The sequence below is a fragment of the Ovis canadensis genome, chromosome 20 (assembly GCF_042477335.2).
Source record: "Ovis canadensis isolate MfBH-ARS-UI-01 breed Bighorn chromosome 20, ARS-UI_OviCan_v2, whole genome shotgun sequence".
Taxonomy (NCBI): domain Eukaryota; kingdom Metazoa; phylum Chordata; class Mammalia; order Artiodactyla; family Bovidae; genus Ovis; species Ovis canadensis.
In genome coordinates this window covers 56,090,512-56,107,079 of record NC_091264.1, presented here as the reverse complement: position 1 = coordinate 56,107,079, position 16,568 = coordinate 56,090,512, and the positions used below count along the sequence as shown (strand labels likewise).

Genomic DNA, 16,568 nt, shown 5'->3' with positions numbered 1-16,568 from the left:
TTAGATTTCCAACCTTATGTTATTATTCATACTCTGAAATGATGTAAAAACAGATAACTGGGGAAATGCATAAGCAGGCCACGTCCCAGGGTTTTGTTGCAGGATACTGCTTTCTGCCTGCAAATCCGACTCAGTGTGTGGAATATAGTGTTTATGGCAACTAATAGGAACCACTCTTTAAATGCTTCAGCTAGAAAGAGATTTAATACAGGGACATAAATGCTTACAAACTTGCTCAAAGTGTTGGGAGAACAAAAGACTCTGCCCTTTTGGCTTTATATAAAAGCCAAGCCCTGTGGCTGTGAGAATGTAGGCACTGTGTTAGCATTTCTGCCGATGCCCAGAGGCTGGTGACTAGGCAGTGAAAGTGGGGGCCAGTGGCTGTGGACGCTTGGACGGGTACACACCTCACATTGGTAGAAACGAAATTGCCTCCAGAACCCTGGACTGGATGGAAGAATGTCTGAGCTCTGGAAGGACCAGGCTTTTACTCAGCTACCCATTAGCGTGACCTGGCTGCCAAACGGCTTCCATATCACTTGGTGCAGACCCTTCTCCAGCTCGGGTTACTGGAAGCACACCCTGGGGCCCTGAGACCCCCTCTTCAGCATGGCACCATGTATGCTGTCATGGAGAATCTTTGTCCTTTTAGACGGTCAGATTCAAACATGGCGACTCTGATGGGAAGGATTGCTATGAAGAGAAAGTTGTCCAGTCAGATTTCTCGTTAGGAACCGATAGATGGCTACAAAGCAATGATTGATGCTTTTTCTTGGGTGGTAGTTACTGTTTCCTGAAGGCAATTCCAAAAAGGATTTTAGTGTTTTCTGGAGTAAATACGTGGTCCTGGAAGGATAACTAGTTTGAATTGGTAATATGTGAAGTACTTTTCTTTCCCCAGTCCTGAAAGATGCTGATGTACTTAAGTCTCCTGCCTTGGCAGGCGGGCTCTTTCCCACTAGCGCCACCTGGGAAGCCCAGTTGATGTACTTCAGAAAGAACCCTGTAGTATATTATTATGATAACACATTTCCGCTTGAATCGCTTGCTGTTGGCGTTACTTCTTTGGCAGGCCCTCCAGTCCTGTGTAAGGCCAAAGTAGGGTGAGGTGGGCTTCCCCCTTCCCTTCTCGGGGACCCTACCTCCTGGTTCTCTCCTGCCGAGTTCCTCGTCTGCCCCTATCGGCCACTGTGCAGGGTTAAACTGGGGTAAAGTGCTGCTTCCTGTGACATGTGTTTAAGTGTTTGTCCCCTTTTTTCACCTGTAGGGCTCCTTGGTAATGGCCAGTCTAAGGGATTAGGACCAGCATCAGAACAGTCAGAGAATGAGAAGGACGATGCATCCCAAGTGTCCTCGACTAGCAACGATGTTAGTTCTTCAGATTTTGAAGAAGGGCCGTCGAGGAAAAGGTTAGTACCCAAGGCTGAACATATTCGTGCCTTAAACCAGGGACTTCAAACTAGGTGCCAGTTTTGTCCAAGTGGGAACAAACTTGGCCCCACTCACCCAATCTCTTGATTTTTTTCACATAGGAGCCAGAATTCTGGATTTTTGTATCAAATATCCTGGTTTCTAAATATTGTCCACTAATTATCATAAAAGATGAGTAAAACACACAAAAAATGGTATGAGCCAAACAAGTTCCTGCTGTAAAAATTGGCCACAGAGTTGCCAGTTTATAATTCCTGCCTTTGCTGTTCGTTTTAATTGATTTTCATCTTTGTATTCTTTAGTATATTAGATGGTATTTTGCCACTACTACAGAGGTGTAAATATGAAGATTTAAATGTGGTGTTTCTAAAAAAAAATTTTTCCCCTTGTCAGGAAAGCAAAATCCATTTGGTGTTAACCAAATAAGGAGGTGTGAAATCGGTTCATAGAATTAATTTACCAGCAGGTTTAAAATTTTTTTTTCAGTGACTTTCCTAAATAAGCTTAAGATAGCTTGATCAGGAAGTTGGCTATGGTAGTTGGACAAGAGCTGTGGTTTCATGGTCAGACAGCGATAGTGACATTATATAATAACACTTTTAATTGAGTGTTTAAAAAACCCTCTTTTAGTTATCTGCCTTATTTCATGTCTTGTGTATGATGTGATTCCCCCCTGCCCCCATTTAGAATTTATATTTCATTTCATCCCATTTCCGTTCTCATACTCAGTGTTTTCCTGGATGACAAGATTAATTACTTGTTCTTAGAATCTGTTTGTTGGAGAGGATGGGAAAAGGGGAGGAAAATAATCCCCGGTCTGGACTTCTTTGTGTACCCTTTCTGTATACAGAGTTATAGTTAACTTTTGAGAAACCATCTTGATGTGTGTACCTAATGAAGAACTGAATTTGGCAGCAAATAAAGAGGAAAAGACGATGGTAGCCATGTGTGGATACTTAAAAATCTGTAATAGGTCTGCACTTTAGATCTGAAATTGGAGAGCCATTCGCTGCAAGCCTTTGTTTTCCTGTCGTGCAGTGCCTTCCTTTAGAAAACTCATGGTCTAGAGTCTGTGTTAATTTCTCCCACCTTTATCTCTTGCTCCTCAACACTGCATCTTGGAAGGTGTCCTTGGATTTGTTTTTAGTACAGTTAGCAAGTGTGTGTAAGAACTATCTCTGCCAGTGTACTGGACCTTGTATGCTTCTCTTTTTAAAGACACTTGGCTGAGTGTCCCAGTGGAAGCCTTTTATGTTTCAGATGCTCTGTGACAGAGATTCTGCCTCAATTTGAAAAGTGCACCATCACAAGAGCAGGGGGTTAAAGGATATGTTTTTATTTTTTTAAAATCACATTTGTAAACATTGGAATGTGTAATAATACTATCCATGTTTCCAAACATGGATGGGGTGGGGGTGGGGGTGGGGGCAGCTGTGTAGCTAGTAGCATCATGTTCATCTGTGTTTGGAGAACAGAATTCTGTGATTGTGGGTGGAAGTGACAGTGACCAGTACTTTAGCTTTGTGGCTGGCCGTCACCTTCACCTCTGCTGGGATTGGTCAGCAAAGGGGTATGAAGACAAGGTCATCGAGCTTCATTCTCTTGGGGTGGGGGTGGGGGGCCCTTTGTCCCTGGCCCCGGGTGCCTTTCTCAGATGGTAGTGCTGCCAGCTTCCTTTTTGCACGGGACTGCGGTGCTGTGTGGCAGCTGTGTGCAAATCAGTCAATTAGCTGTAATTCTCCAGGGGACCAGAAAAGAGAAACTTTGTTCCGGGGAACTTAGGGAAAACTTAACCCACTGCTAATCTGTTTAATTATTAGCGTGCTGAGTACCCTGTTTTACTGAATTAAGGATTCGTGACAGCGTTTTGGGGAGTTACGACCACACTCTACTAGTGAAATCTACCCAGGGATATAGGATAGATTCAGGTTTGACAGGTTAAGCTACATTCAGAGCTGGTCTGGGGTGGCCTGCATGGCAGATGGGAGCTTTGTTGTTTATGATGGGATAGTGTAGGTAGGGTATAAATGTCTTGTTGTGTTGCAGGGTACACAGCAAATAAAAAATAACTTTTATTACTTCCTGGCTTTAAAATAGCTCATTTTGATTGCTTGTTGGTATTTATTTATTTATTTTTTGCTTGTTGGTATTTAGCATGAACATTTAGTATAAACTATATGGTACATGCCCTGCCTTGTCAGGCAGATCCTAGGAACTGGAATCCGAGTTCCTGAAGCTTTGTCAGTTGCTGTCAGATTTCAGTGCCAACCTTCTTAAACATAATACACCTTTTTAAAGAAGTTATGTTGTGTCTGCTGATCCCAAGCCCAGAGTACCTACCTAAACGGTAATTTTGAAATGTTGCTTCAAGCACTGGGCAGATTGTTGACCAGATTCTGCTTTTTACCTCATGTCTAAAATTCCCAAAAATATGTATGCAGAGAACATCTTCTGTGATGGACTTTCTGCGAGAGAACACTTGAGTCCTAAAATTCCAGACTCGTGGTTTATGTATGTATTTTGGAAAAAGTGTTACCTCTCTCTTTAGAATGATATGAATGCTTCCTTTTTTTGTACAATTAATTGCTCTTTTTAGGTACATGTTTTTAGGGTCACCAGTTAATAATGCCTTTTGTCTTGGTTACAACGGGGGAAAGAAAGGGAATTTATGTGTTTGACTTTCTTAAGAAAAATTGAAATCTTAAGTGTAGACTATGCCAGCCTCAGTGTAGACCTTGCCCTAAATTTCCAGCCTGCAAGCTGAAGCAATTCCATTATCTGATTGATGCTTGTAACATGTTTAAGTCTTTAGTCAAAACATCTCATGTGTTTGCACTGTTAATTTTCTACCGGAAACCCCTTAAGCTATGTTTGCTCCTGTGTAGTTGCTGCCATTGGATTTACTTTAAGTTGGGGGTTTTTTGGCACATAGAAAGCAGTAGAATCTAGAGTTCCAAAGGACTTATTTTCCTGTATTGAGGGAAAAATAAAAGGAATCTCTTAGTTATTAAAAGGTCATCATCTGAAATTCCTGTTTATGAAAGGAAAAGCCAGCCTCTCTAGAAGGTCTTTGCCTGTCGGACGGGCAGAGCAGCTCAGCCATTGAGAGTCTGGAGGACTTGGCACTGGGGGACTCCTGGGTGTTGGTCTTCTGTTTCTTTTGATCATTGTGGTAGGTGAATTTTGATAAGTTATGTTTAAAAATAATACAGTGTAATTAGTTCTTACTGTTTAGAATGGAAACATTATCAGCATTTAATCAACCCCTTTGAATTTGTTGGTGGCCATGCCTGGCTCCTTACCTCTGCCACCTTAAATGGCTTCTCCCATCACACTTGATTATCATCACATTTGGGTTTCCTGCAAGAAGTATCTGAATATCTTTTAGAAACCAGAATGGACAGCTTTTGTCAGTCAGGTGTGGATGGACTGTGAGAAAGTTGGAATGGTGCTTATGATCAGGATTGGGGGTGTCTGTGGTGGAAAGGTGTACAAAGAAGTGGATCAAGTGAAAGTGAAGTCGCTCAGTTGTGTCAGACTCTTTGCGACCCTGTGCACTGTAGCCCACCAGGCTTCTCAATCTGTGGGATTCTCCAGGCAAGAATATTGGAATGGATTGCCATTTCCTTCTCCAGGGAATCTTCCCGACCCAGGGATTGAACCCAGGTCTCCCACATTGTAGGTAGACACTTTAACCTCTGAGCCACCAGGGACGTTGGTCAAGGTGTACCTCTAAATGATGGTTCTCAGGGATGTGTCATGGGAACCTTGTATGTGGCTCACTGTCTAAGAGTGTGCACGGGAGCCGTACCACGTGCCTTCTTCTGGTTTTGTCATCTCTTTGGTACATGCTCTTGGGCAGGCTCTGCAGTGTCACTGGGCCTCGGTTTCTTCATTTGTGAGATACCTGTGATGACGGTAACCACTCCATGAGGGGTTTTGTGTCCTGAACAAGTTGATTCATGAAAAGCTCCCTGGTATATAATAAGGACTGTGCATGAGATACAGTGCTAGCTATCATCAGCCCCTATGACACATGAATTGCTGTATGGGAACATGCAGACTCATTGAAGACTTCTCAGATGTGTTTTAGAGAGAGAGTTTGATTTATGCAAATTGTGATTCATGTCTTTTCTCTGTGGCGCCACCATCACCACCGTCTGTGGGTTGATGGGAAAGTGTAGGAGTGTGTCCCTCTCTTTTTTTTTAAGTTACTGAGTCACAGGAAGGACTGTAATGGTAGAGTGTGAATTTCTTCCATAAAGCTTGGTGTGACCAGGTATTTGCCTACACAGAGCAGGCATGAGGGGGCCAGGCTATAGTTTGTGAAGCCCTTTGGGGTGGTCCCTATTTTTAATAGTACTTAATAGTAAGATGCCCTGACACACTTAGAAAAGCAAACTACAGAAAGAATAGTTTTTTTGAAAGAAGTGTGTACCATGTAGTTTTTTTTTTTTTGAAAAAAGTATGGACCATGCCTCTGCAGGGACAGAAATGTTTTCTTTTTGTTAAACAAAGAGCTGCTGTCTTTTAGTTAGTTAGGCCTTTGGTAGTGTAAGAGTTACGGAGTTCAAAGACAGCCCTGCTCTAGGAGATTGGATTTTGAATGTGGAGCATTATTTTAAGGCTTAAGACATGGTGATGTTTAAGTTTTGGAGATGAATATATGTTCAGGGTGATGAGAATTCCCCTAGGCTTTTAATGGGTATTCCTTTTATAGCTGAATTGTCAAATTTAAGTTTTTCTTATTTCTGTTCTGAGTTACTGTGTTAACATAAAATACTTTGCTACCTCCAAGTTTAGGAGGAAGATAGACCCAAATGCATAGAGTACTTGCTTGGCAGCACTCAGTGGTAGAAGTAGGAGTTACTCAGTGTGACCCTCTGTAAGAATTAGAATTTTCAAAGCCTTGATAGTTTCTACATATTTGTTGAACAGAATGCACTAGGAGTATAGCTTAATGTCAAGTGCACTATTGAATTCAGAGCTATCTTGACTGAAACATATTTTCTATTTACAGAAAGTAGAAAAGGGGCAAAATTGAGGAACTGAATATTATGTGGCACCTTTAATCACCACAGAAAATAATCTGTGGATTTAAATAAATGTAAATAATGTAAATAGAGCCAGGTCTAGCCTGCTTGCCTGCACAGTTTACCCACACAGTTCTCATTTCTGGTGCTCCTCTTCCCTTCCTTTTGATCTAAATGGATCAATGTGGATGCCAGTCAGTCCACACCTGACTGATAATACCTGTTGTTTTCCATTGGGTTCTGGTTGTAGGGCTTTAACATTTCTAATTTCTGCTGGTGTTGGATGAATCTTTCAGGTTTTTTATGTCTGATATGGTCTTTCTTTCACCCTCACTTTTAAAAAAAAATCTTTTTACTGGGGTTGTAGAATCACATGCAATTGTAAGAAATTCTCATTCATTTTTGGAAGGTATTTTTGCTGGGTATAAAATTGTAGGTCAATAGTTCCTCCTCCCCTCCCCGTGGAATTTGTTGAAGGTACAGCTCCACCATCTCCTGGCTTGTAGTGAGTGTCTGGCAAGAAGCCTGCTTCTAAAGGTTATTTGTTTTTGTTTTAATCTCTAGTGTAATTGGAGAAGGCAGTGGCAACCCACTCCCGTATTTTGCCTGGAAAATCCCATGGACAGAGGAGCCTGGTGGGTTAAAATCCATGGGGTTACAAAGAGTCAGACATGACTGAACACGCACACCATCATGCAATATACTTTCATATAGTTTTCTTTGATTCTTATGTTTGAGGTTCATGGAGCTTCTCAGTTCTGTAGACGTTATCAGTTCTGGAAAAGATTTCAGTAGCTACAGTTTGCATGTGTTCACCTGCTAGGATCTCAGGTGCATGTGTATCTGGCGCTCCAGGTTGTTTCCACAGCTCATGTATGCTCTGTTCATTTTATTCCAGTCTTTTTTTTTTTTCTCTGTGTATTTCATTTTAGATAATTTTGGTCTAAAATCTGCAGACGTGTATTTTCCACCACAGACGTTATTGTCTTTTTGTCTTTATTGTCTCTCATGATATAGCTTAATCTTTTCTCTACCTTCTTAAACATAGGGAATGGAGTTATAATACATGTTATTAGTGTCTTTGTCTCCTAATCTATCATCTGTGTCACTTAGGGGTCAGTTTGGCTTAATTGGTGTCCCTCCACTCAACGCAGGTCATGTCCTCCTGCTGTTTTGCTTGCCCCGGGGCTCCTTGTTGAATGCCAGGCATCATGAGTTTTCTTCTTTTGGGTTCTGGGTATGTTTGTGTCTCTCTGACTCGTCTCAAGCATTGCTCTAGGGTATGATTAGGTTACCAGGAAACTTTGAGCCTTTTATGCTTTGTTAGGTAGGGCCAGAGAGCAGTATTTGGTATAGGGATAAGTTTTCCCAACTGCTCAGGGAGAACCCTGTGAGTTATGTGAGCCATTTTGGCAAAGCATGGTTCTCAGCCCTGTGTGGGGTTTGGAGAGTGTTCCCTGTGGTCCTTTCTCGTGGAACTTTTCCTTGGGTACTTCTGCACATGTGTTTTCACTACTGCTACTACTGCTAAGTCACTTCAGTCGTGTCCGACTCTGTGCGACCCCACAGACGGCAGCCCACCAGGCTCCCCCGTCCCTGGGATTCTCCAGGCAAGAACACTGGAGTGGGTTGCTATTTCCTTCTCCAATGCGTAAAAGTGAAAAGTGAAAGTGAAGTCGCTCAGTCGTGTCCGACTCCTAGTCCTCAGCAAGTACGTGAGGATGGTCCTCAGCAGATTCCAGAGTTTTCTGTCTGGCTTTGGCCTCTTCAGTGCTCCATCCTGTACATTTGTTCCTCCCCGAAATCTCAATTCCTTCTCCCCAACTCAGGGATTCCTCTGGATTCTTCTTGCATTCCCCTCCATGTGCTCTGGCCTGAAAATTGTCTCTGGGCAGTCATTTATGTCTCAGGAACCACAGGGTTTAGTTGTGTGATGCCCATTGTCTCGTGTGGATTTCACTTCTTCAGGCCGGAAGGGGATTCCTGTCTCTATCGCTCTGTCTTAGCCAGAAGCAGAAGTTCCTATCTGTTCTTTGAATGTTGACTGAGAGAAACAGCACAGGAAATGTAACTACCATGTTTGCACTTTGTCTTAGTCACAGTCACAACCTTATGTTTAATTAGTCATCAAAAAGGAAAAAAAAGTGAATTGCATAAGGAGGCCCTGATGCAATCAAAGGGAAGATTTCAAAATAAAGAAGCAGTTGACTTATAAATAGAAAATCTAACTCCATCCAGAGCATGTTGGTAGTAGAAATTCATCTGAGGCCCTAACTGGCTTTTGTTTCAAGTGACTGTTCCGGATAAATCCATGATGACTTGGTGATGATAGTGGGCCCTTCCTCCATCCCTCTGAAGGTTATGCTTTTCACCTGGTTGTTGGGTTTCAGAGGCAAAGGAGGTGGTGCCTGCTCAGGGCATTCCTTCTCCTTTCCTGCTGTTCAAGCTTGGAGGGGAGATTGCATCTCTCAGCTCTACATACCCTGATTAAGTGGCCACCAAGGTGAACCTGAAGGTCGGTGACTCCACTTGAATGGTGGAGAGCTGCAGGAGCTAGAGTTCTCACTGTCCACTGCAGGGTGGCATGTGCTTGCCCCCGCCGCCCCCCGCCCCTGGTCATGATTAGGTTCATTCTTCCCTCTAGCAGCATCTCCAGGCTTTGTTCAGACCTTTCCGATCCCACTCAGGATACTGGCAGGCATACTCTCCCGCATCCTCCTTGGTGACATGGGGCCTGGCCCTGGTGTCTGAGGAGCTGTGGAAACTATTTTAATAATCAATATAACGTCTGACTGGTTTTGCACATGACATCATTTATGGAGGTTTATGGGATTCCCTGTTGCCTCTTTCTCTCTTGGAATTTTAACTGGCAGATTGTTACCTGTGTGGTGTGATTTGGGGGTTTCAGAACAATCTTCTGCATTGCTTTGGTTTACAAGAAGCAGACCCTTTTCTCATTTAATGAAGCAGTTTGTGGAGTCCGCCCGTGTGTTGCTTGTCCATGTTAGGCCCTGTTGACTTTGCACATGACTAGTGTCCAAAAAAAGTGTATACAGTCTGTGAAATTCTCCAGGCCAGAATACTGGAGTGGGTAGCTGTTCTCTTCTTCAGCGGATCTTCCCAACTCAGGGATCAAACCCAGGTCTCCCACACTGCAGGTGGATTCTTTACCAGCTGAGCCACAAGGGAAGGCCAAAAAACAGGGAATGCTTCACAGATTCGCATGTTATCCTTTCACGGGGGCCATGCTAATTTTCTCTGTATCATTCCAATTTTAGTATATGTGCTGCCAAAGAGAGCCATCAGGGAAGTCCCTCGCCACACACTTTATGGAGATGCAGCCCAGATCTGCAGGAGGATCTGGGTGGCTGGGGAAGTGGGGTGGAGCACAGTTGGAGGAGGCAGCAGGTGGAGCTTGGAGGAATCTGGAACTGGGTGGGGATTGAGGTTCCTTGGTGACTGAGCAACCTTGGGCTCTTGTTTTCCAGGACCCTTCTGTGGAACGTACATGGATTTGTTTGGCCTAAATGGCAGGGTGGGTTGCAGGTTCCCTTTGGAATGTTTTCTTTGCACCCTCTACCCTGTGCTTCTAGCAAAGGCACACTCTCAGCACCCAGACCAGGATAAGCAGGGCTGAGGGTGCCCGTGTGCTTTACTGCCCCCTGGCCTAAGCCTCTGTGTCTTATCCTGGATCGGAGAGTGGGGAGGCAGGAGCTGGAAGAAGGGTGTCATTTCTGATCCCCAGCTGACTCTCACTGGCCTGGCCTTCTTAGGGCTGGGGTCGGGAGGCCTGGGAAGTCAGGAGTGGAGGAGAGTGTCCCAGGGCTCCAGCCTCCTTACCTGCTTCCTCCAGCCCATCCTCTCCTGGGAGAACCTTTCTGCTGCTTCTCTCTGTTTTCCCCTTTCTGGCCCTGTGGACACGTGGCTTTAGCCTCGTAACCCAACTCCTGACTTCACCTCTGGCCCAGCACTGTTCCTAGGTGTATTCCAGCACCAGGGCTCTCACATTCCATGAGGCCACCATCCCCAGGACCGGAAGGCAGCCTCCCAAGGCCTTGGTGTCTGTGAGATTTTCTAAACTGTTGGAGTGATGCAGACTCCTTGCTGCTGCTGCTACTGCTGCTAAGTCGCTTCAGTCGTGTCTGACTCTGTGCGACCCCGGAGACGGCAGCCCACCAGGCTCTCCCGTCCCTGGGATTCTCCAGGCAAGAACACTGGAGTGGGTTGCCATTTCCTTTTCCAATGCTGCTGCTGCTGCTGCTAAGTTGCTTCAGTCGTGTCCGACTCTGTGCGACCCCATAAATGGCAGCCCACCAGGCTCCGCTGTCCCTTGGATTCTCCAGGAAAGAACACTGGAGTGGGTCGCCATTTCCTTCTCCAATGCGTAAAAGTGAAAGTGAAGTCGCTCAGTCGTGTCCGACTCTTCGTGACCCCATGGACTTCAGCCTACCAGCCTCCTCTGTCCATGGGATTTTCCAGGCAAGAGTACTGGAGTGGGGTGCCATCGCCTTCTCCGGCAGAGTCCCTGGGTAGCACGTAAATATGTGGAACTGTTGTGTATGCATGCCTGATGGCAAGTGACATCTCTTGATCTTATCAAGTGACAGCTGGGCCCGAGACATCACTAATTGATCCTCTCAGTTTAGATGATTTAAGGTGAGACATGTTTTTTTCTGGTGTGGTCTTTTAATTAGACCAACTGAATAGACTGGCAGCTCAGGCCCCTTGGAGAGCCTTTCTGTTGCTTGAAAGTGAAAGTGAATGTGAATTCGCTCAGTCGTATCCGACTCTTTGCGACCCGTGGACTGTAGCCTATCAGGCTCCTCCATCCATGGGATTTTCCAGGCAAGAGTGCTGGAATGGGGTGCTATTTCCTTCTCCAGGGGATCTTCCCAACCCAGGAATCGAACCTGGGTCTCCCGCATTGCAGGCAGACGCTTTACTGTCTGAGCCACCCCCAATTTTTCTTCTTAACTCTCCATGCGAGAGACGGTCTTCCAAAAGAATTGGCCCTTAGCAGGGCAGCAGTGACAGGTATTTATGTGGCACTTATGGTGTGCTGGCTACTATTCTAAATATTCTAAATTGTTTCCATGTATTAGTCCATTTGATTCTCTCAGCAGTTCTTTTGATGGGTCTTTGAACCTCATTCCCATATTATGAATGAGAAAACTGGGGCACAGAGAAGCGCTTGGGTGTGCTCTGCTAAGAGATGAAGCTCCCAGGTTATTTCAGGATCCAGTCGATGGTTTCTGTACCTTGAGGGGAGTAGTAAAGAGCCCACTTGGACTGCTGGTGATGAAGAGAGGTAGACGAACTCTGCTTTCAAAATACTTGGAGAGGCCCGAGGATGCTGTGTGTGTTAGTCACTCAGTCGTGTCTGACTCTTCGAGACCCTGTGGGCTGTAGCCTGCCAGGCGCCTCTGTCCATGGGATTCTCCAAGCAAGAATACTGGAGTGGGTTGCCGTTTCCTTCTGCAGGGACGCTCCAGGCTCAGGGACTGCACCCAGGTCTCCTGCATTGCAGGCAGATCCTTTACCGTCTGAGCCACCAGGGAAGGATTCTGAGAGCTGGGCAAAGTGATGCCTTTTTAAACCTCAGAGGAGTAGGAATCTCAGGGAAGCAGGGGCCAGAAGCACTTATTTCTTCAAGGTTCCAGTTGTTGCCAGGTCCCAGGTGGATCTCAGAGATGGTAGGTTCAGCCTTATTTTCTGCTGCAGGAAATCTCTACTCCAGAGAGAAGCAGCAGATCATTTCAAATGCAGCATGTGGAGCGCTGTGGAAGACATGACGTCTTTGGGACACTACGGGGTGTCTACGGGAGTTGGGCCAACCTACAGCAAGGTGACACGAACACTTAGTTTTTCCTTCTGTAGACTCGTCACTCTTTTAGGCTGTAGATAGACCTTGTGGGGTACCCCTGTAACTTCCAGACAGAGGGTGTCGGGAGCCAGCTTCTTGGCCGAGATCACAAGGAGAGACAGTCCCAGTGCCCCGAGGGCAGTCAACCCCCCCGCTGCTGTGGTGGCGGAGTGTCCATCCTGTGCCAAGCACGCTGGGTGGAGGGCTGCGTGCTGGCGGAGCAGACACGCTGGGTGGAGGGCTGCGTGCTGGCGGAGCAGACCTGTGGAAGCAGGGTGAGGCTGAGCCTTGAGGCCTCCTGGGGTCTCTGTGCTCTGTAGCAGGCTGCTTCTGGAAGGCCTGACATGGCCAGAGGGCTGCAGGGGGCCGGATGTATTTACTAACTCTTCTGTGCTAACACTTCCTAATGTTTCTATACCAATACGTTTGAGAGAAGAGGTTAGTTGTTATTTTGAAGGGGCCCGTGTGGTTGTGGGGGTAAAACATCAGGCACCAGTCCAGTTTTTCTGTCTCACAGATGCCTCAGGATTGCCACCATCGTAGTAGATCTAAGCAGTCATCTGTACTGAGAGTGGGGTGCACCCCACACCCCACCCCGCCTTTCCTGGGCCCACAGAGAGGATGCAGTGGGCTGAGGGTGGGTGGGTTTCACCTTGGAACAGCCTAGGGAGGCAGCCTTGCCCTTGCAACAACTCAGGTGGTTCTTTGAATTAAACACAGTGATGTATCACGGTCATGTAGGTGGGCGCCTGCTGAGCTTTAGCTCTATAAGCCAGGATGTGCTGAGAGTCGGGGAACGCATGTCAGCTGGGTGCAGGTTGAACCGAGGGCGTTGGCTTCTCTCGATGAGAAGAGGGAGCCCGTGGCCTCGCTGTCCTCACCGCCTCCAGGGCATCTTGCTGACCCTCGGGTGGAACCCAGGTCTCCTGTGTTGCAGGTGGGTTCTTTACCACTGAGCCTTTAAGGAAGTCCTAGTTCTTGTTTTGAACCAAAGGAAGAATTGACTTAAACCTAAGAGGGTCTTGGCTAATCGGAAAGGGAGTTGGAGGTATTTGAAAGATACTACTGTTTTTTCTGGTTTTGATTAGGAGACTATTAGAATAAATTAATGTTGGCTCCATCCTTTCTAAACTTTTAAAGTGATGATGGAATTTCCACTTTGAAGCATATGTTAAAGCACCATGTATCTGGCCTGGGTAATTTGGGGTGGGGCAGCATTTTGCATTTGGAGTAATAGAGTGTGGAAGTGTAAAGCGGGGAGAGGTGCATCTTTCCGGCAGTGTGTAGTTTATTTTCAAATTTACTGTTAATTCTTACCTTCCTGGGGAGAAGCGAATGGCGACCCACTCCAGTATCCTTGCGTAGAAAATCCCATGAACAGAGGAAGCTGGTGGGCTACCATCCATGGGGTCACAAAAAGAGTCAGACATGACGTAGCATACGTGCAAACGCTAACTACCTTCTTGGAACTGTGTATTAAGCTTTTTCATTAGTAAAACTGGGCCCCTCTTTCCTTAATTCATTATTTTTCCTGCTAGACAGGCGTTCAGTGTAGAGGCGTGTTTGTAGATGCTTAGTTCTTGTGAATGAGCGCGTTCCTCTCTAAGAGGTCAGTTCACGTGGGCTTCAGAGTCAAGGAGGAAATGGGAACACGGAGGCTGTCCCAGAGCATGTGTGTCCTCTGCAGAGTTAGAGATGGGCAAGACCCCTTTGATTTAATTGGTCATTAGTTGTTGCCCAGGTCAGATCATTAGATACTTGTGGGAAGGGCAGCTGCTCCCAGAATTTTCTTGAGGTTTCTGGTAAGCACACAGGTTTCTGCCGCATTTATTTGTTCTAAGAAAACTGGTAGAGCTTCATTTGAGGCAGTTTTATTTTGGCTGTGGCCATTTCCTTTATCTGTTACCTCGGAGATCTGATTGCTCGGATATCACTTCCACCTCCCATGCAAATGATGGTTTAGCATGCTTTGTGGTTGCCACGGAAACTGGGTACCAGTTTCCTTCCTTCCTCTTCTAGGGACTTACCTATTTTCAATAGGAATATCTCTGTCACGTGCTTTTCTCCTCCTTGCCTTTTATTACCCCCAAAGGGCAAATATAAACACGCCCCTGATCTTTTCAGTGGTATCTGACCCTCCCAGAAACATCTTACCAGTTCTTAAGTTGTCCTTGATGAAATTGAGAGCAAACACGGAGACACTGGTTCCAGACGTCTCACATGAAAGGCACTAGGTGCTGGGTTTGGAGCCACCTCGTTTGCAAAGGGGGTGACAGCCATTAGTGTCACTTGTGGTTCACACGTGAGTGCTTGTGCAGGGGTTGTCAGACACGGCTTTTTATGCAGAACGTTCCTTGATGTCAGCACCTTACTTGGCTGCTTAGCAGTTCAATTAAAAGCAGTGCACATCGTTGCGGCTGAGATGAGAATAGCGTGCTCTTGTCCCCCCGCCCTTCGCTTCCCCTCCTTCCTTCCCTTTCCTTCATTTGGAGGGTGAAATCGACTGGGTAGAGAGACGCTTGGCTGGAGGGATTCTCAAATACAGACCAAGGAGGGAAGGCAGCAGTTTCAGTGACTTGTCAGCAGCAAGCTTTTGGTTTGTTTCTGCTATGAGAAATTCAGAAATTTAAAGAAGAGATCATAATAATAGATGGGGCTTTACTTCCTGGAATTAGGTAAATATAGGGCAAGAAATTAGGCTCAGTTGCATTGATCTGGAAACAGAATCTTTCCAGAGTGTAAGCCTCCTCAAATGACTTGAGAGCTTCTCCCACTAGCTCAGAGCCCATCCCGGAGGATGAGTGTGGGCCCAGCAGCATCTGTCCGAGGTGGTGTTTGGGTGGGGGTCAGGGTGGGCACTGGGCGATCATTGATGTCTTCCTGCACTCACTTGACGTTCAAGTGACTTTCAGAGGGTTTGGCCCTTGGCTCCCTCACAGATGGGCCCGTCCTTGTTCATCTTTGTGTCCCAGTGGCTGGCGGAGTGTCTGGTATGTTTGTCTGTTTTTGCAAAGGTAAACACATTCTTAAGAGTAGCCAAATAGAGTGTATGGAAAGGGAGTCTTCCTAAAGGAGTCGTTCTGTTCGGGGAGCAGATTGTCCTATTTGGATTATCCAGATCCTTCACATCCTCTCGGCATATTGGAAGGTAGGTGTGTGTGCTTGTGTGTCTGTTCCTGTGTTGTGTGTGTCTGAAGTGCTGCCCATATGTATTTGGTTTAAAGGGTCAGGAAAGACTAGAGCACACGAACGACCCTGGTTTGTGGTAGTCGTGTACTATTCTTTTGTCCCCTCCCAACTTGTTTCTCATCCCTTCTTATTGCTCCTCTGGTTCCATAACATCTCTTGGGTGCAAAATTCTACACCTGTCTATGCAGAAACTGACCTGTAACTTGTAAAAATGGCTCCTCGGGGCCTCCCTTGTGACCTCTGATGAGGATATAAGCAAGTGCCTTAACTTGTGCTTTCATGGCAGGCTCTTGGATTACTGCGGTATTCTGGGGACTGCATTTATGCCAGCAGTTGTTACTTGGTGATGCCAAGTGAAGGGGCAAAAATGCCGTCTCGTCTGAAGGCCCTGTGGCTCTAGCTTAGTGTTGACTACTATTTCCTAGGATCTTTAGTATTTTAAGATACTTCACTGGATCATCGAATTCCATGATAGTAAACATTCTCTCAGTGATGGTGATTAATACACCTGGCTTTTCCTCACTCTGTTGTCCGCTCCAGTCTTCGCTTTCCCAGAGGTCGAAGACTTAACTTTCTGTTTGTGTTCTAGTTTTTGAAGAAAATTTACTCTGTAAAGCTTTCTATAATCACTTTATAGAAAGCTTCAATTACATGGAATTGGCATTAATGTTAATCCCTGGTGTTGACCATTTATAAGAAAAAATGTAGAGAGACTGAAAACAGAAAAGGAAAACAAGAGCTAGGTCTTGAAAATGAATCTTTGTCCCATTGTTCATACGTGGTTTCAGACATATTTGGAGACGAATGGAGAACTTTTTGAAATGTTGCTTCTTTCATAGGAAGTGCTTTTTCATAGCATGTTCTTTGTGGAGTATATAACAGTATAATAGGCAGCTGGTTTACTGAGTCAAATAAATTGTTCTCTGATAATATAACTAAAAAATAACATGAAGCAGGCATTGGCTCTGGTGTTTTCTGATGTAAATCCATTTAGTGGTTATTGGTGGTTATCTCGTGGGAAGGCCGTTTTTGTCATTTCCTGCTTATCTGGC

At 45.5% G+C, this 16,568-nt stretch overlaps 1 protein-coding gene and 1 non-coding gene across 15 annotated transcripts in view; one reads left to right on the top strand and one right to left on the bottom strand.

Moving 5' to 3' along the window:
* JARID2 (jumonji and AT-rich interaction domain containing 2) overlaps positions 1-16,568 on the top strand; it is a 231,140-nt gene that overhangs the window by 138,149 nt on the left and 76,423 nt on the right. For 10 of the 14 annotated variants that reach the window (XM_069563841.1, XM_069563839.1, XM_069563838.1 and 7 more), the window contains one exon: positions 1,268-1,409. The exons of the other annotated variants lie outside the window; for them this stretch is intronic. In XM_069563841.1, the coding sequence (XP_069419942.1) occupies positions 1,268-1,409 (142 nt within the window). The remainder of the gene's footprint in view (positions 1-1,267; positions 1,410-16,568) is intronic. 14 annotated transcript variants of the gene reach the window in all.
* LOC138426122 (U6 spliceosomal RNA) lies at positions 9,660-9,764 on the bottom strand. Its single transcript, XR_011251546.1, has one exon. It is a non-coding gene; the product is annotated as a U6 spliceosomal RNA (small nuclear RNA).